Raw genomic sequence first — 26,596 nt, 5'->3', positions numbered from 1 at the left:
AAGACAATTTTTGAGGTAATAATTTTTTGGAAGTTGCTGTATTAACAGTGTGTAATAATATTCCCAAGAGAGAAAGAAACTGAATTATATTTGGTGTAAAGATCAAGAGTCAGGGAAACACATCTGCAAAGTGAAACAGCCGCATGGTGCTCAGAGTTGCCAACCCAGTTATTCAATTTTCTGCTTGTAGCTGTGGGGTGATATGCCCACAGAAATTAAGTACAATATGCCCATGGGCATTATTATGTGAAGAAAGGACCACAATGTGACTGGATCCAGTGTATTCGTTGTAGTATGTGGATGCATGAAATATGTACCAAATTCATGTCCATGTGTCCAAAGTGCAATGCAATTTCTCACAAATGTAAACAGTAAAAGAGGTTATGGTAAATTCAAAATAAATGTTGTTAGCAATGCTATGCTTGTGTGGCATTTTACCCTGAACACGGGGTGATTTGCCCAAATTGGCATTTGTCTGTTTATTTTTCTATAGTTATTTTGCTATAAAACTACAGTAATAAAACGTATAGGTAACAATAACAAAAACATGTAGCTTTCATTTGACATCCTTTTCATTGCAACACTCCTTCATTTAGTGAAGCTATAAACTGCCAAAAAAAAAGTTGGGCATATTCCCCCGAGTGACTCTATACCATGCCATTGTTCTACCATCTGAGCTATTGAGCCAGCTGTAGTTGAACTTATTTTTCTGTTTTAACTGCATGAAAATTGAGAAAACACTGTAAAATCAGGTGCAGACAGGTTGAGTAGAGCATAATATATGGCAGAGATCTAGGTTTGAGTCCTGGTTGAGCCTGCTTTTTTATTTTTCAATCATTATTATAGATATTCTACACAAGATTGATTGATTGATTTGGTATTTTAAGTCCACTTTATGCACAGTAAGGCTAATCGGAACTGGACCTACAGTTTAAAGTGGTATCCGATCCACTATGTGCCTCCACCAGGTATCGAACCTGGGACCACTTGATTACAAGGTGACGTGCCACTACTGCCCCATCGGGGAGGCACATTATACACAAGAAGATTGCTGAAGATACATTATTCAGTTCCTCTGTATAGTCTTAATTTCTGCTAAGCAATTGTATTGTAATATAATTTGCCTCTAACAAGGATGCCGCTCGAGGATGAACAAGCACCAGTCCATCTTATGCAGGAATTGGAGCTAGGCACTAAAGACAATTTTATTACACACTTCGACTAAAATTACAAATGCAGATTTTTGTGCTGGATTAGGAGAATATTTACCTGCAATATAGTCGAATCAAATTTCAGATCTAGCGAAGTCCTGTCTCTGTCTGTAGTCCAACTTTCCCTTACCTTTCTTCTAAATCCACATTCATTAATCTCTGTTTGTCAACACCCTTACCACATCTTACCCTCGCACCACTCTGTATTTTGACTCATACTGGCACTTTAATTTCCATCTTCTGCAATCTCTATTTCCAAGCACATCACAATATACAAGAGCCAGCCAATATATAATGAAAATGAATTCACTACTCACACCAATATCACAGCATGTAAATGCAAACAAGTGATTCATGGATGAAATCTATGTATCTGTTAAATAATGTGAGGAGGTGTGGATATTATTTGCAATTAGTATGAATGTGAACAACTAAAATGGAAAATTTGAAACAGGTTGCTGCATGCATCTGGCAACCGTGGACAATTGACTAAGCTGCAGATGTAGCAGATTATTTTCACTTTCCGGCAGCAGTCTTAGGCCCACTTTAGACAAAAGCATTTTCCTTATCATTTTTCTTAACATTTATGCCGTGACCAAAAAACTACTGTGTAAAGTGAGAAATGTTATGGCATTTCATATGCCATGGCATATTTCATGGCATTTCTCAAGAATAGAACTGGCTCTATTTCCATAACATTTTTCGTAGCATAACCAATTGGAAGTGACCTCATGGTCACGAGTGCAAATGTAATGGCGGTCATGTGAGATGTAAACAACGTATCACCATGTATCAATTCACACTTTTAAACGACGATAAATATTCAACAGAGAGAAATATCGCTTCGTATTAAATGGTTTTAGGTAGAGAAGATTGGCGTTGATTAAATGCATACTTGACAATGTTTACTGTACACGTATGGAAGAATATTTTAGCTTTTTCAATTGTAAACACTTTACACCCAGCATTGACGGTGTAACTCGGCGTGCCTTTCATGCTGTATGTATTGTACATTGTAATTGAAACAGGTAACGAAAATGTTCCATAAAATGCTTTCGTGTAAAGTGCTTTCTGTTTTCAGATTTTTGGAAGCATTTACATAGCATTTATGCTAGCAAAAATGGTAAAGGAAATGCTTTCGTCTAAAGCCGGCTTAACTCAAGACAGAATCAGTATGGGAGGAATGGTATACAGCCTTGAAATTTTATGCTTCTTTAAAGAATTCGGAAGCTTACCAACTGTTGCAGCAATTTTATGGGTAAGATGCTCTGCCACAGTCAAGTTCATTTCACTGGTTCAAAGAATTTTAAGAGGGCCATGTATCCAGTGGTGAACACTTCCTTTGAAAGAGGGGTAGCAGAGCTACAAAAACATACTCATTCCTCATATCAAGGATATATGTATTTTCTGTATTGTTCCAGAATGTATGCCACTTTATCTTCTGTCTCACACTATTGACAAAAATATTCAATCTACTTCTACCCTGAAGATGAGAGTAACATTCTCAAAAGACATGTCCTTTCCTCACTTCGTCAGTAGCACAAGAGAATCTTTTCATCATTCGTCACCAGGAAAGCTTCAAGGCTTAATTGTAAAAATATTCAATACCAGCTGACCTCCCCCCCCCCCTCCTCCCTAGAGATGGGTAGCATGTCCTATCCATGGGTATATGGACTGTCTGCCACTGCATGTATCAATTGCAAAGGTGGTTGCTGTGCTCCAGCCACAACCATGAACATGGTAACGATCAACACATCTGGTGTCATTTTTCATAAAGCTCACTAGGTAACTGTTAACAAGCTGGCAGACATGTTACAGCTCTCTCATGGCAGTGCTTCGTCATTGTTCATGAGCACTTGCACATTACACTTGTCTAGTCTGTGCATTTTAGGTTGCTGAGCAGAAGCAGGAATGAGACATGTAAAGATCTCCGGTATCTGGTTGAGGAGCATGGTGCTGTATGCGTAAAGTCTATCATCACTTGATGAAAATTGGCCATATCACTACAATTGCCCTCTTCTCTGATTCTAAATAAGGTCAAGGTCCCTCCTGCAGCAGGAAAGTAATGGATATTTTGTTCTTTAACTGCAAAATAATTGTTTACTAGCATGAAGTGCCACCAAATACCACAGTTACTGACAGTATTATGTGACTGTTTTGGGGAGCCTAATCAACCACTTGCATATGCTCAGAGCTGTACCCACATGGTTGGCATTTCCATCATGACAATGTGATACCACACATTTCCAATGTTGTTCCCAAATATTTGGCCAAGAAAAATACAGAATGTGTGCCCTATCCTCCATATAGGCCTGACTTTGCTTTGTTTTCTTGCTCCCTCGCCTGAAATTCAAACTAAGATATACGTTTTGACTCGAAACAAGCTGCTATGAGGAAGACAGAGCCGGTTCTGAAGAATGTCAAAGAATGGGTTCCACCAAGAATTTCACGATTGGCATACCCATTGGACCAAGTGCATTGAATTCGGTTGAGATTGCTTTGAAAAGGTCCATGCTCACTTGGACCTTGCCTGATACCTTTGGTGAGTCATAAATTTATTTACATTGTTTATTGACTGGCCCTCATACCTCAATTTTAGCTGTAAAGCTCACAACAGTACCAATTTTTAATCCATCACACTTATTCGTCTCCCTCATTGGACCATCTGTACAATTTGAGAAATAAGAAACTTTTACAGAGCGTGTAGCATTGTCCTTGATTTCCACTGTTGACGAAATTGCCTGAAATTATAAATTTAGAATAATAACTTATTAGGTAGTAAGCAATAATCCTAGCACTAAGTTTAGGTTAAAAACAGACCTAATTTGTACTTGTACTAAATAGCAATGCTATAATACAACAAAGTAAAGAACAAAAAAGTTATTTTCAAATTGTACACCTTCTCATACATTCATATATCACAGTTTGTTAGTTTTCAAAATTAAGTTGAGCTTTTCCTGTAATATCTGCTAAAAAATTGACTTCATTTAACCAATTTGCTGGCGTCAAAAGATTGCACTGCTTCATAAAAGTGTGGATTAGATAGTATGAACTATTTATTCCATTTGCAACCTTTGGGTATCTTGTTTTGAATTGTTAAGTCCACTTTATGCACAGAAAGGCTAATCTGGAGTGGACCTACAGTTTTAAAGTGGGATCCCTCGAACCACTGTGCCATGTGCCTCCACCTGGTATCGAACCCAGGAACTGTTAATTACAAGGCGATGACGTTATCACTATGCCATTGGGGAGGCCCTGGGTATCTTGTTAACCATGATACCAACCTTGATGATAACCAGAAGATGCAGAGGCCACAGATGATACTGCATACACAGGTAGAATTATGATAGCCATTTTAAACAAAATGAATGAACATTTAAAATGATCTAAACACATAGATCTACAATTATGTCTCCCAGACATCAAACATAAGGAAATACTATTGATTATGTTATTACATTATGCCAATTCAAGTCAGCTCCAAAATGTTAAGGAATCACGAATTCATCAATAATAATCCAACTCCCAAGTAGCACATCACTTCAGCATCCAATATATGATACTTGAAAATTAATTAGAAGTGTTTAAAAAAAAAATAGCAAGTGACATCTGGGTTAACTAGTCTGGAATTTTGTACATCCTGTATGAACAAAATGGAGGGTCAACCCACATCCCAAACAGGCAGGGGAGAGGGATGTTCACCCATACTTAATTCACCCATACATCAGTGACGTGCGGTGACGTCGACACTTGGGGTAGCAGTCAGTGGCATGCTCAAGGAGGGGTGGGGTTGGTGGGGGTCACACACCTCCCCCCTTTAGGACTCAGCATTGCTAAAAAAAAGAATGTCCATAACGGGAAAAGATTGCAAAATGATGTATGAGTACTAAAAAAAAAGTACACGTAAAACCCACCCACATTCGAAAATAAAAAATGATTTGATTTGACTACTAAGCAAATCTCGGCTTGGCCATGGGTATTCTTTGTGTGTGTCACTTCATCAATTTTATCGTACCATCTTCGCGATTAGCCAAAAGTGGTGGAAAAGCGAAGTAAAATAAACCAAATCAAGCAATCAATCAATGATTTGATTTCATTTTTGTTACTTAACGTCGCTTTTTTGTCACATTTGGTTAATTGCGAAGATGATATCATAAAATTAATGAAGGGACAAACACAAAGAACACCCATGCTCAGGTCACGGTTCGAATCTGAAACTCCTGGTATCGTAGCGCGCTGTGATAACCACTCCCCCACGGTTGGTTGATTTGAAGTACACTTTATGCACAGAAACAAAACAGGCAACAAAGCACCCTTTTTTGTAGTTTCTTCAATAATATTCATTTGGCTTTTTGAGTTCTGAGATACATTTTTCATTCCAAATTATTTCATTATTCACTGCAGAGTACAACACATAGGATAAGAATGCTCGCTCATCACAGGTTCGAATCCTGGCCTGGATTGTTCATATGAGGTCCCTTCATCAATTTCATCATATCATCCTCATTTTTGCGATAACCAAATGTGGCAGAAAAGAGAAGTAAAATATGGTAAAATAAACCAAACCAACAACAATATGAACGCCCATTCTCTTGCCCAAATAAATACCTCCGTATTTATGACTGTTAGAGGCCAAGAGTAGTATATTTAAATAAAACACTACTAAAACGAGAGTGAGAGCCTGAGCACATATTTGTAATTTAATCATTATATATTCCACACTTGAAAAAAGAAAAGAAAGAAAGCATAACATTATTGTCTGCACATAACACGTTCCCATAGAGAACATAAGTACTGCAGAAAATTTTACCCTGAGTTCTTTAGAGGATTTACAAAAAATCTATGAGAAATCAATCCCCTATCTGTCCTATAGGAGATAGACTGGCGGGCCTGAAAGCCTGGGCTTTCAACCATTGCAGCGGGGGACGAGAGGGCAAGGGAGGTAGAGGTAAAAATCTTCCATTTTCTTCGGGTGGCCTTTTCTACCTGGAAACTGGTCAGGCGGAAGAAGAGCGAGCTAGGGTATCCAGCCAGCTTTGTCTGCGGATCGGACCGATGGACGAGAAGCGCGTGGAAAAGAAAGTGTTGCATATGAATTGTGGCTTGAACAAGACAATAAATATTGTGATTTGAATATAATTCGAAATGTGAGATTGATTGATCTATCTCTGCTAGACTAGCTACTCCTCAGTGCATGTCACTGCCATACATTATATATACACACAGTCATTATGTACTATATAAGTATGTGTTTTATGGGACCGAATATACCTACTCGATGATGGGTGTAGATGATCATATCCTGCTGTGAAGCCAGAGGTCGTAGGTTCTTGTCGAAGAGAGGCTCAAACACCTTATCCAACAACAGAAGATTTCAATGTCAAAGAGGAAATCTTGGAGCAATCATAAGGGAATTTTCAATGCGACTGCTACCAAATGTGCATTTGAAATGCATCTCTTCAATATGGCACACCCTGTATTTAAACAGGAGAACTGTTGCCTGTCTGAAGTGCTGCCACTTAAAATTACCTCTGCCTGACCAGCCCCATTTGAAACAGGAACAACACTGGAAAGAGGAGATGACGGGAAATCAAGGTGGAGGGGTCAAGGGTTGGTTGTGATTCAAGAATAAGAACTGTTTCGCACAAGTTTCAGGAATTCCAAACATTTGAAAATTCTGGTTTAGTTGTCTCAAGCAAGTGTTCTGTTATCTGTCTCTGTTGTATTTATGTAAAGTTTTGAATAAGTATTCGGAAATGAGTTGCCGAGTTTGGTTTTTGAACTTGTATTAATCCAACATGTCAGATGTTTTCGGGGGTGAAGAGTTGAACTCCACCCCCCTTTAAATATGGCTATGCTCCCAAATAGTTGTCAAATTGTGTTCTTTTTGGTCCTTAGGTTTCAGTATTTCCACCAGAAAATGGTCTGTAAATAAATGTCAGACTTTGTCTACTTGTAAGCTTATATACTTTTTACGAAGCACGGAAAGTAAGTTCCGATGATGGCATCCATATGGAGCAGAACGTGCATATGCAGGCAGGAGGAGATGCAGGCCCATACTTGCCTCCCCTTGAGAGCCTACTTTGCCCCCCCCCCCCCATGAAAAATACAGAACAAATTCCTACCTGGAATTCTCACTAATCTTTACAATTGTATCATGTGTTACTCTAGCAACATAACAAAGACACTTATTGATTTTGTGATTTATTAGGGTGTATGGGATTCCCTATAATGTCCTATCAGGATTGGGGGGAAAAATTCCCTTCCAGAGTCAGACTTCAAGGAATGATTTCACAATTTTTAGTATCTAGAACAGTTGTGACATTTTGAGTAGTCTTGTATTAAAGGTGCCTAATGTATTCGGATGTTTTTCTTGGATGTGTTGCTATGAACTTGGAGGTGCTTAAACTTTTGTTTCCCAAGTCTACCTTTTTGTAATAGTGATTCATGTGGTACAGAGAGGGAGTGAATATTTGATTTTTGTTACTTAGTGTTCTTTTCTGCCACTTCTACCTAATCGCAACAATGAGTGATGATGTGAAATTGATGAAGAGACACTCATAAACAGTGCCACAACTACAGGAGGCAAGGGGCATTGTCCCTCCCTCCGACCTTGGACAGAAGTCCATTCTAGGGGAAGCAAACATTGAAGTAAAACAACAAGACTAGGAGAATCTAAGAATAGCAGGACAATTGGATACTCATGATGGAATTAGTTTTTACGTGTTCCTTGCATTTTTCTTCCAGATGGCCAAAGGCACTTGCAAGCGGCAATTGCCCCCCTCCCCTCGATTTCAAATTTTATACAAATAAAAATACATTTCGTAAAATTTTCTTGCAATGTCTGCTATTCTTCTAGTCCAAACTCAGAGCCATAGCTATGGGGTGGCAGGAGTCGACCCTGTGAGCCAGACGATCTATATGAAAAAAAAATGTTAAAGAGAATACCATGGCGCCCCGTAAAATTATTTGTACCCTATTAAAACAATTTCTTTCTATGAAACTTAATATGAAATATTAATGATGACTTTGTAATCCAAGAAGTCATTGATCAAACAAGGGATTCCTATTTGTTTGCCAGGTGTCAAAACATGTATTTCAACTACCATATAATACAATACATTTCACACAATATTTTGCAAAATGGTTATAATAATATTCATAATCATAATCTTTATTCCATTTTTTTATGGGTATGGATTTCGTTTTAACGTAACCAGTAGGCAAACATTGTCTGTAGTGATGCAAGAGTCTCCCCTTTGAAGGAAATAGAGTCCGTGGTGTTTTAATGTTTTAGCAAGAACAAAAAATTGTATTACAATTTTTACACAATTCATCGAAGTGTAGATAATATGTTACCATTATCATTTAATTAATTCGATTTTTCTTGCATAACACAACACAATGGTGTTGTTGGATTATTGTTAGATTCCTTTGTGCATGAAAATCTTGCATACTGGAAACTAGAGGGGAAACGTTATGAAGCACGATTTATAAAGGGCTCCCTTAATCAGCTCTGCAGAGAGGCCCAAAGTTGTTGGTACATATTAATCATCTATTAACATTATCGACCTGTAAATATCAAGTAGATGCAGTCCCTATTAGCCTATTTATGTTAAACTCCTTGGCAATCTGGAACGGTCATTATCGAAATATTGCTATTTGATGTTGCTCAAAGTTTGTTTTTTTGTTCGTTGCAGTTTCATGATATCATCCCTTTTTTGTTACTTATCTCTTTTGGGGGAAGGGGCAAGTACCTTTGTGTACCCTGCTATATCTGCCAATGTGACACAATATATTAAAAATTTGCCCCTCTAGGATTGACTTTGACCCTGTTACAAAGAATTCCTGGCTACAGGCCTGAGGAGATGCTATATGACTGTAATCTGGTGCACTCGTAGTGCTGTGAAAACAGCCATTTTAGGTCAGTGCTAGGAGAAAGGTGGCATCTCTAATATAGTCTCATGTCAACTGAGATATTCGAACCATCATCAGATTTTTGCATGCTCAGAAGTGAATGCCAGCAGGGATGCACTGGCAATCATGTGAGGTGTATGGACTAGACATGAGTGACAGTATTGCCAGATGATGGTGCGGGCAAATCACAGAAGGCTGATCCAATGTGCATGACCCCATATAGCTATAAGAGCACATGGACATTTTTGTACCATTTCAAGTGAGAGATATTTGACTACCCCCTGTACAGGCCCAACTTCAGGCCTAGTGACTTTCATCTCTTCCTTCAACTGAAGCAGTATCTGGCAAGACAACGTTTTAACAGCAACGCTGGACAGATCCAGTCTTTGGCAGGACACATGACATGTGCATATAAAATTTAGTGCCATGCCATGACAAACCTACACAACAGTGGTGAATATGTCGAAAAGTAGGTTTATGAATCACTGTAACTAATGCAATATATTTGAATTACTATTTATGTTCTTGTTTTATTTTGTGACTAATCAGAACTTTCTGGACATGCCTTGTACATTATTAAACAGAGTTCAGCCATATATCATAATAATGAATTTATGTTGCTATACTTCTATTTGTATGTTGCCCTTAATAACATAGAAACTTGTTCAGTAGAAGAAATCCTGATACAGCACAAACATGATGTCTTATTAAATCAGACAAAAGGCAAAAAATGTTAAATACTTACATTATAATGGTCACGTACCAATTCTACAATATTTGAAGAATCATTTAATAATCTTGCAGCTGTTGCTCCTTCTACATAATCTTCGAGGCGATCGTAAATAGCTAACATTTCAGATGTAACAGCAAATATTACATTGATAGAGTGTTCTTTCACTTTCAGATTTATTTGTGATACTGATGGATAATCTAGCAAAGCTGAGTGATCATAGATATTATTTTCCATGTGACACATGCCATCATTTGGTTTCACAATTCCTCCAAGCTGAAAATAGTGAAATTAATACATCAAGTGAACTGGTTTTGAAATTGCTCAGAGCACACACATAACTGGAAAGTTATGTGAAAAATGTAGTTCATACACATGCACATGTCAACACTAGTGTTATCTTCAGCAATTGAGGAAACAAACTAGTGAAATGAGTATATTAAATATCTTATGGCACTCTGTACAGGCTAATTTGGAAAACTCCAGCAAAGACGTAGAGGTTAAAGGAAATTATCTGAAATGTCTATATAAGTTATGAATTCTAGTCTTGTTTTAAAAAAAATAATAAATTAAATTCCTCATTGGACTACTCTGTCTGCTTCAAAAATGTTTTGCTATTTCAGTAAACAAAATATGTATTGTGTTTGCATATTCCAAGAATTGCCATATGTTATTGTATCTCTTTTTTACAATATTATCGAGTTCTGGATTGCAATGTTGAAGTAACAAACTTCTGCTCCAATTGCTATGAGACTTCTTGTATACATTGATGGCATTTAGTTATTTCTCTAATTTTTTTTATTATTGTAACATATTTTGTGACAAACCTTTCCATCTCCAGCATAATGGAACTCAGCATCTGTAGAAAACAACAGAAGTTTCCGAGCACGGTCACGCCATCCTATCTCTTTCTTGCACACAATTGCTTGCATAATAGCATCGAATCCACCTTCTGGATTATCCAGATTTCCTGATACATTTGCGCTTCTTACTTCATCCTTTAAATATGTTAATTTAAGAATAAGAAGTGTTTGTTAATTGGATTCAGGAAGAGAACTTCCGTGTTTAGTAGCTTATTAATTGTACGAGGGCAAATCGAAAAGTCTTTGTCCCTATTTTTTTTCAGCCGATATTAGTGTGATTGAGAAACAGAGATATGCATTCAATGCAATAGGTTTTACTTGGAACGGTCCAGCGTTAACTCTTGGCTGCTCCATGGCACGGTGCTGCTGTCAGTTTGCAAAGATGGCTGTAGTACTCAACACATCCACGTCGTATGAGCAGCAAAGTGTTATTCATTATCTATGGAGCAAGGTATGAACGCCCATCGAGATCCATATGGAAAATCAACTGTATAGTCCAGACCTTGCCCCCAGTGATTTCCACATGTTCGGTCCACTGAAGAAGTTCCTGGAAGGACAGAGGTTCATTTGCAACGACGAAGTGAAGATGCCGTTTGGCGGTGGTTCCACAATCGACCGGCTAAATTCTATCACAGCGGCATCTCCATGCTAGTGGTGCAATGGGACAAATATGGACTATGTGGAAAAATAGTGTAAGGTACATAGAACAATTCCTATATTTTGATTTCCCTGCATGTTTATTATTTCAGCAAAAAAAAAAATGGGAAAAGACTTTTCGATTTGCCCTTGTATACGTGAATTATGATTCTGTGATTTCTTATTCTATTAGTTATTGCTCACAAATCTACAAACACCTATGCGAACCCAGTAATGTTGTTATCCTAATATCAGGTAAATCTTTATACCTTTCAAATTAATGGATGTTATTCAGTGAAATGTATTGTAAGTTGTAGATTATATCACATTTGGTGACCTTGATGCCAACAATACTTAGTGTGTGCATGGATGTGTGTGTGTGTGTGTGTTTGTGTGTGTGTAGTACAGAGCTAAGGTTAGTTTTTAAATTGAGTGGTATTTTTATGAGAAAGTCACTGCTCAGTGCTCAAAGTGGGGAAATATGAGCAGTTACTATCAGATTATAAATTATCGAGTTTGGACACCAATTAACAATTAACCAGTAGAGTGTATACATAAATACGAGTTACATCAAAATTTAGCTTATTCAATTTCTTAGTATTGGATAGTCCTACAAATAAGATCTTGGATTTGTTTTGGAGCTCTTTTCATATATTTATTCAATGTAGTAAGTGTGAAGTGAACATGACAAAACCACATGCAGTAACAGCCAGCAGTTTCCATGGTTCAACAGACATCGTTGTGATAGCATGTGTAGTATTTCTTACAGTAGCGTACGCAGGATTTCATCAAGGGGGGGGGGGGGTTATTTCGAAAACTTTCTACAAATTCACATTACCATTGTTTTATTATACTCTAATTAATTAATTAATAATACTTATAATTAATTAATTAGTTTAATTACTACTAATAATACTACTAATGCAGCTGCTGTTACTACTTATATCACTACTATTATTAAGTAGTAGAGATCTACATAAATATATTTATGAAAGCAATAAAACAAAATTACATTTTTTTTGTTTCTTTGTTACAAAATAATTGTCTAGTCAACAGTTATTTGTATATGATAGGTGAGACATTTCAAGTGTGAAGAAAATCCATAAAAACAAGCAAATATATTAAATTTATTGAAATAATCAAAATATGAAACTCATTCAAGGAGCCGCGGTGGTCTAGTATGACAACCTAGTGGGAGATCCAGGTTCAATTCCTGGTAATTGGTTGGAATTTATCTAGCCTTGTCTCCGCACCCAGCCTAATATCAACGGGTACCTGAGAGCAAACTTGGGGGATAAAGGCTGCAGGAGCATGATGCTGATCACATCACCTGCAAAGTGGCCACACCACTACGTGTGCTATATGCACAGGGAAATTACATTTATGGAACTCACCCAGGATGATGATGAAGCGTGAGAATACATGTTGCTAAATTTCAGTGAGTCTATGTTTTCGTTCAAAAGTAAGTTTATAGATATTCCAAGACGTTTATCACTTCTAGGTGATTCGCAAAGCACTTCTTCAACATTATTTAATGATGTGGATGTAGACTCAGCATCACTTGAGAGTTCACAAGGGGATGTGAAATCAGTACCGGGAAGAACGTTTGCAATAAGGTCGGCACACTGCAATGAAGCAAGGAATTTTCACAATTCTCGCGAGAGTCGCTGCATGACTTTTTGCAAAAAAAATTGCAAAATTGAACTTTACGGCCACTTATATTGTGTTTGGAATGTTATGTTTTTCTCTATGCTGCATTGGAATAATAATTCAAATTATTAGTAGTAGTAGTAGACTATTGTTATTATTATTATTACTGTCGCAGATCTTTGACTATAATAAATTAGCCATTTTTAATTTTTTCTACAGCCTTTTCCATAATATTTCAAAAGCTCAAGGGGGGTTTAAACCCGGTAACCCCCCACCCTTGCGCATGCCACTGATTTCTTAAGAAAAAGGTTTTTCACAAAATTCATGTTTTTTTTTTGGCTGATTTTAAAAATCTGAAAATTAAGGGTTGTATTTAAAACCTTTCTACCTGCACTGTATTTAAATGTCATCATGATCGGACCACAAGTTTATTTGTAGAATATCAAAGAGAGCAGTCATTTGGAAAAGACAAAAAAGGCACTTTTTTTTGTTCTCACAATGATAAAAAACGGAAGCCATACAAGAAAAAAAATTTGATACCATATCTTAACTCAGAATTAAATAAGCCAAATTTTGATGTAACTCGTTTTTATGTAGGACTTCTGGTTAATTGTTAATTGGAGTCCAAACTCGAGTATCCATAATTTTTCATCAGATAATAGGAAAATTTATACAAAGCATCCCCCACCCCCCAAATTGCCTCATTGTCACCATGTTAAACTCCCAAATTTTCACAATTATCCAACATACATTCTCTCACTTAACATTTCTATTTCAAGAGCTGGAGAGGAAAAATGTTCATTATCCAGTATTATATTACAGTGTTTTAATGGTTTCATGTAGTTATTGTACGAGGGTCGTTCAAGGAAAAAAAATTCCCTATGTTGTAAAAAATTTATATCTTAAGTTACAGACAACAACCAAGTTGCACCATGTACCATGGTTCTTTCTCACTTTTCAACATAATTTCCAAGGCGGCACAAGCATTTGTCCCATCGTTGCACAAGTTTTTGAAAGCCATCTGCAAAAAAAATCGGGGTCCAGGGAACGAAGAACACTTTTCACGGCTGTCTGAACCTACAAATCAGTGTGAAAATGTTGACCCTGCAGCTGGGACTTTAGTGCAGGAAACAAGGCTGTAGGGGGGTGGTAACCTTTCCCATTTAATTTCTCGAAGTTTATCCTGTGTTAGTGCTGCCGAATAGGGACTAGCATTGTCATCCAAAAGAATGACACCAGCAGAAAGGAGTCCAGGACGTTTGCGGCGAATTGCTTTTTTCACTTTCTCCAGTGTTTGGCAATAACGAGCAGCATTGACTGTTTCCCCTTTCTTCAAAAACTCTGTGAGCAATACTCCATACCGTCAAAACAGTTGTTCTGCCATGACTCGCTACTCCTTATGGCCAGGGCACGTTTCTCACTGCATGACTCATGCTAATCATACACGGTAGCCTGCACAAACATTGCATTGTGTGTAAATGTAGAGGAAAGACAAAAGAACACATTGCTAGTTTCATTCATTTATCGGGCTCGTACTTTCTCCAAAAAAAAGGGAAACTTTTTCCTTGAACGACCCTCGTATATCTAATAAATAATAATGCACACACACACACACACACATGCATTTGTGCAGCCATACACACACACTCTCCTTTTCTCCTCTCTCTATTCTCTATTTCATTAAGGTTTTTCTATTTGCATAATGTTACCTCTATACTAATTTTCTTGGATACACTGAGAAAAAATATATGCAAAAGTATAAATGACCCACCCTATACCATGGCACTGCAGCTAAATTTAATCTTATCCTACTCCATAAATTCGTAACACTTTAAAAGGAAACTTGTATTCCATTTAATAGCCATACAGCAACCATCCTATGCCAATTAAATCCATTGGCAAAGGAAGTGCTCTCTACAAAAAGTTAAAACACACATATTACAGCAGCTTGAAACCTCTTCGACTATCACCCTAGCTGCACAGTATTAATGCTACAGCAGTGCTCGAAATGGGAATTCCTAGCTCGGGGGATGCTTGATTGAATTTGATGATGGGTTTTGGAATGTTTGTATGGATCAACATGGAGACAATGCAGTAGGTAGGAGAGATGATTTATGAAAGTTGCATACCCCCTGGAACCCCTCCCCTGCATGCACACAACTTTGAACACTGTGCTAGAGAGAAAAGTAAACCAAAACCCAGTAATAAAACCCTTGTAAACCAGTAATTAAGGAGTAACTGCAACGAACAGTCAGTCAATCAATAAAGAACAGAGTAAACACTTACAGAAAAACTCCCAGTATCTTCACTAAGTGACATGTGGTTGCGATATCCATATGGTGCTACACATCTTTCACAAGGCTCTATTAAACTTGGTCACAAAAAGAAAAAGAATCACAAAGTTAAAAGCTTATCACATTTTTGTACAACGTATGTGAATTCATTGAAACAGATCATATTCTCAATAATGTAATCAATATTGGAGGAGACGAAAAATTACCATCATGGAGACAATATTAGTAATATGTGTTGCATCAAAGCAGTGAACAGGTATAAATGATGCAAAAAGATGGCAAAATATATCCGTATTAACCTGCAATTGGTTGCAGGTGACTGCTGTCCTCACATTCAAAATTAACTAAGTGTCATTTTAACAGTATTTAAAGTATTGGCCTGTGGTGCTCTCTAGTTGACTTCTATAGTATCAGGAGTGATGTGATCACATTCTTATGACATAGCACAAAAGACAGTATGAGAGAGACCATTGTTATGGAAGAAGTGCTGTCAGAGTGAATTCAGAGCTCACCTGCAACAGATCACGTTACAATTATATTATGATTTTTGCATTATTTAGTCCATACGTCTGTATTGTTTCTAGTGAGTTTTCATATCTGTAATGTTTTTTTGTCCTGTTAATAGACAATACAAAATGTTTATAAGTGATTTTATATCAGCTTGTTAATACTGTGACAAAAAATGTATAATATAGATGTAAGAATCAGTGAGTGGCTAGAACACAGAGACGACAAAGTTGATCTACAGTTACCTTCTGGGTTTGAAGACTCATTGAAGCTCAAAACAGTGATCAGTAAGGAATCAACCAATCATGATGAGGAGGAGAATTATAAAGATTTAGGATGTCAATGGGTTCAGTATTTTGAAAAAGACAAAACTACATTGTGAAATGCTTATTCTTCATCAGATCATCAATAGAGAAGAAGGTGAAATATAGTTATTCATTCACCAGGAGCCCGAGGTGTTGCCAAGGGTCTAAAAATTATTCACGAAGTTTTCTAAGTTCAGGGAGCATGAACAGCAGCTATTACATTCCTTCATCCTTCCTTCGCAGGGGAGCTTCTTTATCTGTACCTTCGTTGCTCCTGTTGCGACCTCCCATTTATACAGAAATCTGTGACTTTGATGTCATTATGCAAATTCCATCCACATCTGCTTCGAAGGTTAACAGCTCGCAAGTTTTGGGAACAAAGGGGAGTTTTATTGTTTCGGCCGGGGAGTGGAATGTATGCTAGGCACTATGATTGAATATTGTCCATCTTTTCTTGGGTGATATAAATATCTGCATCATCAAACATACTATGGAGTGTATAGTAAAGGATGATTTTAATATCAGCCAATTAACACTTCAAACGATATTTTAAAAGATATAGTTACAATGTAGTAGTTGTGTGATATTTCTAAACTTTATGTAACTTAATGACCACCTCCCCCACACATGATTTACCTTCATTTAATACTGTTAAACTTTTGAAAAATGGACTTGATGTACAAAGCCCCCCCTGATAACCCATGAGCCCCCCTGGAGATCAATTCTGGTTACGGACCTGGATATCCAACTCTTGCATATTACTTTTACATCTTAGGATTATATGCAAATTCTGGTGTTGGGAATGAGAATTACTCCCTCTGTCCCATAATTATTGTCCGGTACACTTTTGTTTGTAGTCCCATAATATTTGTCCGATAGGCAAACTGTGACATTGGTGTATACAGAAGAAGAAACTTAAACATGGGAATGAGTCATACAACGTTGTTACTCAAGGATCAGTACAAATTTGCCGATCAAGTATCCAAAAGAACATAAATAAAAAGTCACCATTTTGGCATACCGGACTATAATTATGGGACAGAGGGAGTATTTTTTTCTGGAGGGCACAATATTTACTCTGCAATATTAGCAGTATATCTAAAATTGCCATGAAAATTTTGGTGGGGATTGAGCATAGACTTTGAGTGAGAAGCTCTTCATACCTTAGATTATCGAGGGATTTTGGGAACTATATTTAGTGATATGGTACGAAATTCCTATATTCCATTGGGAAGTCGTATAGTATCCAAAGGCCCCCCTTTGGATAGTACACGAGGTTAATCTGTAAAACTAGAGGTTTTTTTTACAGCAACTTTACAATTCACCTGATATTTTATCAACTTTTCATTCCATTTCGGGGTGATGCACACATTTTCGGCAGAGTGTATGAAAAGAGAAGCTAAATCCTATGAAATTAATATTCTTGCAAACCTGGAAAGAAATGAACGTAAAATGTTTTGTGCTCCCTTTGCTCACAAATATGCATGTTTTGTGTTTTGATGAGCTGTTTCTGAAAAATATGAGACACAACCATATGCTCGATACTTATTAATAATGTCACTTCTTAAAATATAATGTTAGTATTGGAATACTGCTTAATTTAAAGAAAGTGCAACGTTTTGATACTGTAGTTTTATTGACAATATTATTGTATTCTTGTCCTGCACTGTGGCCATCAGGTCTAAGTTGGGCTCTGGCTAGGGTTGGGGGGGGGGGAAGGGTGCACACCTTCAAGTCTCCTGGAGGAAGCTCAACATCTTTTCTCCTGAGATTTCAGCCTGTTTATGGGACCAATGGGCACCCACACTGATGAGGAAATTGGGGAGCTACAAGTGAGTAGCGTAACCTGGCCATGGAAGAGGGTGCGAGTTTTTTTTGAAGGAGACACCTTATTGTATTCTTGCCCCAGCCTTAGGAATTTGTAGCTATGGTTCTGTATGTGTCTCATGAAACAATATTTGAATTGGTCACATGAACAAGAGGGTGGGGGAGGGGGTTGTGTGTCCATGGTCTTGGGAGGGATGGGCAACCATATTTAGGGGCAGATAAAGTATAATGTTCAGTAAAGCTTTAAAAAAGTGACTTTCAGTGCTGTAATCAAATACTTAATGGCGATTTGGATGTGATGTGGGAGGGATGCACCATTGGTGTAATGGACACCACTGAGTTGATGTAATATATATATATATATATATATATATAGTGTAAGTTTATTTATGTTGAAATATACTTATGTAACAAGATGACGTGTTCTATACTACTATAGATAGGAATATCAGCACTGTAGTCTATAGAACAAGAATAAATTACAACTTCAATCACAATCAATACACGTGTACATAGCAATAAACATGTCACAAACAAATATTGCACTGCAAATTTTTTTTAACTGCATAATATATTTACGAGGGTCACTATTTATATTTTGAGCCTAACAATGAAAAAACAGGAATTTGGCATTGAAAACTGCTTTATTGTTTTTCGAAGTATTCTCCTTTATGGTCAATACACTTTTGCATTCGTTCGAACCATTTGTCAAAGCAGTTTTTCCAATCTTCTTGAGACACCTCCATAATATGGTTTTTGAACGCATCAATGGCGTCTTCCGCTGACGAAAATCGTTGTCCACGCAATTTATTCTTGACATTCGGGAACAAGAAGAAGTCATTGGGTGCCAAATCAGGACTGTACGGCGGATGACCCATCAATGCGATTTTTTGACTGTTCATAAAGTCGGTTGTTAGACGAGATGTGTGACAGCTGGCATTGTCTTGATGAAGAATGATCCGACGGCATTTGTTTGTTTTCCGTATTTGACCGAAGACCTCTGGCAAACAAATTGTTGTGTACCATTCAGAGTTGACCGTTCTACGTTCCTCTAAAGGCACAGTTGCCACATCACCAGTTTTCCCGAACAACTTTTGTTGGATTGGGTTCATCTTGAAACACCCATACAGTCGACTGCTGTTTACGTTCCAGCTCATATGCATATATCCATGATTCGTCACCTGTTACAATCTTATATACGTCTTTTGAAGCACCACGATTGTATTTATTGAGAATTTGTTTGCACCAATTGACACGAGCGTCTTTTTGAGTTTTTGTCAAATTGTTTGGGATCCAACGAGAACATACCTTTGTCACAGCTAAATGATCATGTAATATTTTATATATGCTGGTGGAACTAATGCCTATGGTTGCCTCAATCTCACAATATCTCACATGACGATCTTGCAGTATTAGGTTTTGCACAGCATCAATGTTTTCTTGAACAACAACTGATTTTGGACGACCTTCGCGAATCTCGTCGGTGAGCGAATGGCGGCCATGATTAAATTCGTTATACCAGCGTTTCACAGTGGCAAAGGATGGGGCTTCATCGACAAATGTGGAAGTAAGTTGATCGATGCACTCTTGTCTTGATAATCCACGTCGAAAATCGTAAAAAATCATCGCACGAAAATGTTCACGAATTAATTCCATTTTATTGTTGTCGTGCAATCTCCAAGGCAACATAAACAACACAAATGAAGCTATTGACAAGACATTTGAAGTACGTTATGGTCAGGCACATATCCAGAGGGGGGCTTAGGGGGCTCGAGCCCCCCCCCCGAAAGTTTTAGGTTTACATTAGATAAAATGAGGTTTTTGGTTTCTTGTGGTGTGAAATAAAATAATGTGACAATAATTTAAGGAAATAAATAATTATCGTGGAAAGACGGAGAATGTTCCGTAACCCTGTTATTGATAATAGCACGTATCCAAGATGGGGCACAGGGGGCTCGACCCTTTCCCCAGGAAATTCTACAGTTTACGTTAGATAAAATTAGGTTTTTGGCTTCTTGAATAATGTGAAAATAATGTAAGGAGAGAAATAATTGTCGAGGCAAGATGGATCATATTTATACCCCTGTTATTGTTAATAGCACGTATCCAAGGTGGGGATGAGGTGGCTCGAGCCCCCTCTCAGGAAATTTTTCAATATACACTAGATAAAATTAGATTTTTGGCGTCTTGAATAATGTAAAGATAATAAATTTATAAATCTGAGAGAAATAATTATCGAGACAAGATGGAGAGCGTTCTATAACCTTATTATTGTCAATAGCACGTATCCAAGGTGGGAATCAGGAGGCTCGAGCCCCCCTTCAGGATTTTTTTCTGTTTACACTAGATAAAATTAGGATTTTGGCTTCTTGAATAATGTGATGATAATTTGGGAGAAATAATTATCGAGACAAGACGGAGAATGTTCTATAACCCTGTTATTGTTAATAGCACGTATCCAAGGTGGGGTTGAGGTTGCTCCAGCCCCCTCCCCAGGAAATTTTCTATTTTACACTAGATAAAATTAGGTTTTTGGCTTTTTGAATAATGTGACTATGATTTAAGGAGATAGAAAATTATCGAGGCAAGACAGAGAATGTTCTATAACCCTGTTGTTGATAATATTGCACGTAAACTTTTCTTACGCTTTCGGTGTTGTCGCAGGGCACTTGAGCACTATGTAGAGACTTGTCAGCAATTGGAAGCTGCACAACAAAGGTAGCGCCACACGTAGGGCGATTGGTTGTAATTTCTAATCTCTGGACGGCAGGAGAGGGTACGTTCTTGAATGAGAGAAGGAGTCAACTACTGGCAATATTAACGAATCGTTTTATCTGCGGAACGTTCTACAATATAATGAGGATATAAATACGTGGATTCAATTTTTCGGTTGATCTGTACAAAGAATCGGTTAATGAGATTTCAGAGGTAAGACAATTCATACAGTCGATTGGTGATCAGATCAGTCAGCGTCCTCTGGTTGCTTTATAAGATATAGTGATTCGAAAATGAAGACATTGACGACAGCAGAACTTCTGGGTCCTCAGAGTAGTGCTAGCTCAGTTCGAGGGCCGAAGAGATCAAGGCCTCTCTCTCTCTAAAGTGAATATTTCAGCAGTACCGGAGATTGGAGTGGTTTATTAAAACAGAAGTAAACTGCATAGATCAACTGAAAATCAAAGTTTTGAGTGATGATTTAGTTTTGCCAGAACTAAATTTCGTATATGCGGTCCGAGAATTTCATGGTATAAAAAAATACTTTTGTTTAAGCCTACTGGGTTCAAAATACATTCAAACACTTAACTACCATAAAGAGACAGCCGAAAATTTTATGAATGTCGAAAAGAGAAAGCAAGATGTTGCATATGTAGACATTTTAGGCGGAAATTGCAGGCTCTACCAGGACCCAAATCAGGGCTCTACCAACTGAGCCACCTAGCCATCCTTGACTTCAACCGATTTTTTGTTATTACATTGTACATGTCCTGTGTATATCAAATCGTAAGGTGTTGCCTGTATAGTGAACAAGCACAGAAAATATAGGAGAGAGAAGAAAACTGAGGAGCATTCCCACCCGTTGAGGAGAATTTTTTTCTGTGGTCAACAAGAGCTACTACTTCAAGGTGACAATGACAGTGGCCTAATAAGGGAGATTTCACATCGTGTCGCCTGAGGATTTCACAAGTCGAAATTAGATTTGTGCGGCCTTTTGTGTCGCTACGGTGTGAAACGTTGCTGTTGATTGGCCCATTCCAATCGACATGAGTAGTGGTGTTTGTGGTGGGGACAGCGCGAGAAAGTATGAACCCCCCTCCAGCAGATTTGCTATACTTAAAACAAGCTCAACATGCCTACATGAGTTTTTTGCTCAAGTGTGGAGCTCTGCATAATTCAAGATTTTTGTAAAAATGCCCTCGGGAATTTTTCGGAAAGGAAGAGCTTTTTCGGAAAGGAAGAGCCTTCTTGTCTATACTTACAAAAGGCACTTCTGTGAGATTGTTGTCCATAAACTTGTCAAAAATATGGCCCTCTTGTGCCCATACCTAAAACTAGGCCACCCACACCCATACACACTTACACCCACCCACACCCACCCACACATATTTACTTCCGGTCCACTTCCGGTCTACTTCCGGTCCACTTCCGGTCCACTTCCGGTCTACTTCCGGTTCACTTCCGGTCCACTTCCGGTCCACTTCCGGTTTGCCTACTTCCGGTCTACTTCCGGTTTACTTCCGGTTTAAGTTCAACTGGATACCAGGTTCAACTTATATATCTAATATTAAAAAAATGTAATTCTTCTAGAATTGCTCCGTGACTCTCTCATTTCTTACGTCATAAACATATGATTTTTCACCTATGAGAATAACACTGCATATGGTGTCATCGGGTAATGCCTCATGGAATTCACAGATAATTTTAATGTTTGTCCTGTCATTAACTACAACTTGTTTCCTTTTTGAAGTGTTGATTACAAACATGGGTCTCCGTGCTTTGAATTCATCTGGTGAGTAATACATATCAGTACTGCCAGTAGTGACACGTTTGAAAGCCGAAAATGCCTCATATAATTTAAGAAAATCATCCTTGGACATGTCTAAATTGTAATTTTCTCTAGGAAATACCTCATTTCTGCCATTTTTAAGATATATGTTCTTGATGTTGCAGCTATCAAATTTACTTGAATTTTTTTCCTGATTGTTGTGTCTCCCAGTCTGAAACAGTACCACCACAAAATCAGGCATGTCGTATTGTATGCTGGAGAATGAATTTGTAGCATCAAATTCATAATAAGTACCAGTGGCAACCTTCTGTACGCATTGATATGTGTAAAATTGTAGAGGAATCTGTGGATTTTTTATTATATCAGCTTTGTATTTAAGAGCATAACTGGCCTCATATTCAACAACCGGGATTCTTAGCTCCATAGTCTGAATAATGCATTTGCCTTCATCAGGTAAGGTATTAGGCAGAGCTTCTCCTGTAGGGTTTAATGTGCTGTACCTCATCAAAGCATTGTTATCATTTGCAGCTCTTCTAAATGTGATTCTTAAACCACCCTTCCACATAATATCTTTGTAATCCGAGAAGAATCCTGGCAACAGGCGCATAGGGAACAGCACTGTGTGGTTTTTAGATAATATTTTATCACCAGCCTCAAATCCACCTATTTTGTAGTAAGAAGCTTCGGTTTTGGATAATTTTAATGTAGCCAAAGCTGTGGAGGTAATGCCGGGATAATCTACTCTGTTTATAACAACACCATGCTTTCTGATCTCAATTTCAGAGAACAGATGCGGCACAAAATTATCTACCAATCTTATATTTGAATTTGCCGGATAATCTGTTCCATCGAGCTTTACAACATCAAATTTGATGTATAGATCTGCTCTGTGGGGGTGTATAAATCCATCCCCTACATCAAGATCAACCTCGATCTCTGTGTTGGGTTGATTTAAATTTGCAAATGTCCTCCTGTTTGGAGGGAATGATTGTAGCTCATAACTCTCAATATTTTCCATTGTATGTATTTTTATTTAAATGTTAATCTCTATGATAGCAGTTGTTGTGGCTCCAGCAAAATCAACTAATTCTTCTTTTTCATTAGTGACCATCAATTCAATGTTATCTATTCTATTATGGCACACAGGAAAATATAATGTTGGGGATGGAGTGTAGATGATTGGCTCCATAAATTCAGAATTAGGTTTGAATGTTGCAATGATGCCTGTTTGTTTGTGAGTGCCTATGCCATTTGATTTGGTGATCATACCCTCAGCCACATTACAGTGAATATTCAGAGTCTCTATGGCTAAGAATTTAGGTATATTCATAGCAGTGTGTTTGATCGCTGGTTCAAGTTTTGTGTTGTTCTCAAAGCCCAACAGTTCTCCTATAGTACCCAGATGCACTGTTTCTGTAGCAGATACAATCTCTACTCTGTGAGTGACAGAATTTTGACTTAACACTATACCTCTGGGTAATTGAGCATTTAAAGTGGATAGATTATATTGCCCTGGAGTGATGACAATTTTTTGATCCCCTACTGCAATTTTGTTGTTGTGGTGCGTAATATTAGGGATCAGGTACATGCCATAAAATGCTCTGAGAGCTATTGTTTTGGGATACACTATGTCATCATGTAATTTGAGTTTCAATATTGAATTTTGGCTGGTGAGATGGAATACCCCCATGATGTTTCAGATACCACAAGGCCTTTTGAAAATTTTCAATTGATGGTTTATTTATTTGAGACATATATCTGAGAACAGATAAACACAGATGTCCACAATTAACATCTTTGAAGTTCTGAACACGGGCATTATTGTAATAAAGATTAGCTGAATTTAGATATTTTATTAAATTTTCAGGAGGAACACCTCCAAATGAATCAAACACAAATGCCTCATTGTTTAAATATTTAAGATAACAAATCCAGTGAGTGCCCTGATTTTTGTACTTATCCAAATTAACAATGCCACACTCTTTGTTGAGTGGTTGTTCTGGTAAAGAATCAGACATGTACACACCTCTAAAATGTTTGATGCCCAGTGGCTTGATTAAAGCTTCAATATCTTGGTTTGTAAGCGGCTCTTGTTTTTTTTAAACTTATTCATGGCTCTCTTAACACCTTTGCCTTTTTTCTCCATGGCCAGGTTATGGCGCCTCTGCTCATCTAATTCTGCCCTATTTTTCTTGGCATCTATTACTGTTTTTGCTATGGCAGCTGATCCCCCAGCCAAGCTCCCAACAGCCCCGAGAGCAGCTAAGATGGCCGGGATAGTAAATATGAAGCCACCTACATGTGATTTTTTTCTTGATTGCTGTAATTTTTTTAATTGGGGGGTACTAAGCAACAATTTCATACCATGGCCCTTTGCAAGACAAGAGCTTTTTTTCTTGCGCTGCTTTTTGGTCAAGAGACTATCAATAGTTTTAAGAGATTTGAGACCTGCATAAGGTATTTGATACATAACACCCTTGGCCTTCATTGTAGGTTTATTATATACATATTCACAGCCCCCACCCCAGTTTTTGTTTGGTGCTCATAGCTATGGTGGTCCCCAATGCTGCTATTTTTTCACTTAAAGAAGCATCTTTGCTTACAAATCTGCCAAATGCAGCCTCTTCTAATTTCTTGTCTGCAACATGTCTCTTGTCAAGATCAGAATCTGTGTTGTATGCTATGTCATGGTCTCTACAAGCAGCATCTAGGGGATTAACACCAGGATCACCTCTGTTTAATCTATGTTCCAGTTTTGTGCCTGGACCACAATACTGATAGCCTGGAATGTGTAGTTCAAATGGCAGCTTGTTTATAATGTCATTAACAAGGCCCCGACCCTCAGAAATATTCCAAAATTTAGGTGGTAGAGTATTAATAATTTTTATGAGATATCCAATCCCCTTAGTGTCATTCACTATAAAATTAGACAATTTGGTGCTTATCATGTCCATAATTCCAACCTTTTCATTGTAAAAATTGTGGTTGCCAGCATTTTCCTCCCCAGCTATCACCAATAACCTATCTACAAGTTTCCTGACATCATCAACCCACACAAATTCTTTAGGCAGGGTGTTGTATTGTTTGATCCCACTACCTGTCTTGATCTGTGACCATATGGGCTTGATTAAATTATTGTATTTTGCTCCACTGCTAGACTTGACTCTTTTTTGTGTGGGATCATTGTTCTGGTATAGAGCATCTGATTTTATTAATATTTCTTTGTAGTGCTCATAATCTTGATCTGTATAGCTGCCAGGCCTTTTCCTAGTCATCAGTTCCCACAACCCAGGTGTGCCGGGGTACTTAACAAAAGCACCTTTTTCTCCGAGACGAGATTCTGAATATACAATTATATCATCCCCCATAAAAGTTACTCTGAAATTACCAATTCTGTGTATGATACTGCCATCAAGCTCTGTGTCAGCATATAAGCCAAACACCTCATCTTTGTTGTCTTTAGGTGTGGTTAAATATTTTTGAGCAAGAAGACCCAATTCAATAGGATCCTGAGTAGCTTCAATTCTTCTAGGAGCAATAGGACTAGGTGTATGAATACTGGAAAGTGGGGTGAATGGATAATCTAATATGTTCCTAGCAGCTACAGGTACAAGCTCTGTGATCAAATCTTGATTCTGCTCTGTAACAGTTTTGATATTCTTACCTAAATTATTAATAGCATCAATTACAGGCTGTTCTGTTTGTTTGTGTTTTTCATAAATTCCACGGTTCTCTGATTTCCATCCCTTAAATCTTTTTACAAGATAATCTCTTAACTTAAGATCATCAATGATTGGTCGTTTCATGGTTATTTATTTATGTCTCAACGTCTAGAAAATCGTTGATTTTATTTCTGTATTTGCCACTATTGGGTGTTCTTGTCATATCAATTGTGACAAACCCATAACTGTCCTGGTTCCAGCACATACTGCAAAACTTGGAAAAATCATTGTAGCTCAAGTCCCCACCTACATATTCATCATGTATGTGTTTGAGGTTGGTATGATCTTGATGAAACACACATATAAAATTGCTGTTGTCTCGGATCAGTTGCTTCGGTATTTTTGAAAAAGTCTGTGCCAGGTAGAAGCAATCAATGTTTTTGTGCCGGCCCTGTGTAAAGAAATTTCTAACCTTGTTTTGATTATCCAG

At 37.7% G+C, this 26,596-nt stretch overlaps 1 protein-coding gene across 3 annotated transcripts in view; it reads right to left on the bottom strand.

The window, feature by feature from the left end:
* LOC145986484 (integrin beta-PS-like) overlaps positions 1-26,596 on the bottom strand; it is a 79,960-nt gene that overhangs the window by 21,950 nt on the left and 31,414 nt on the right. Inside the window, exons 4-7 of one of the 3 annotated variants that reach the window (XM_083120546.1) lie at positions 15,294-15,378; positions 10,686-10,856; positions 9,874-10,134; positions 3,800-3,952 (exon numbers count right to left, since the gene is read on the bottom strand). In XM_083120546.1, the coding sequence (XP_082976672.1) occupies positions 3,800-3,952; positions 9,874-10,134; positions 10,686-10,856; positions 15,294-15,378 (670 nt within the window). The remainder of the gene's footprint in view (positions 1-3,799; positions 3,953-9,873; positions 10,135-10,685; positions 10,857-15,293; positions 15,379-26,596) is intronic. The other 2 variants (XM_083120547.1, XM_083120548.1) reach the window with 2 other exon arrangements.

The sequence above is a fragment of the Lepisma saccharinum genome, chromosome 4 (genome assembly GCF_977018435.1).
Source record: "Lepisma saccharinum chromosome 4, izLepSacc3.1, whole genome shotgun sequence".
Lineage (NCBI taxonomy): Eukaryota > Metazoa > Arthropoda > Insecta > Zygentoma > Lepismatidae > Lepisma > Lepisma saccharinum.
This window is presented reverse-complemented; position numbering and strand designations above follow the sequence as displayed.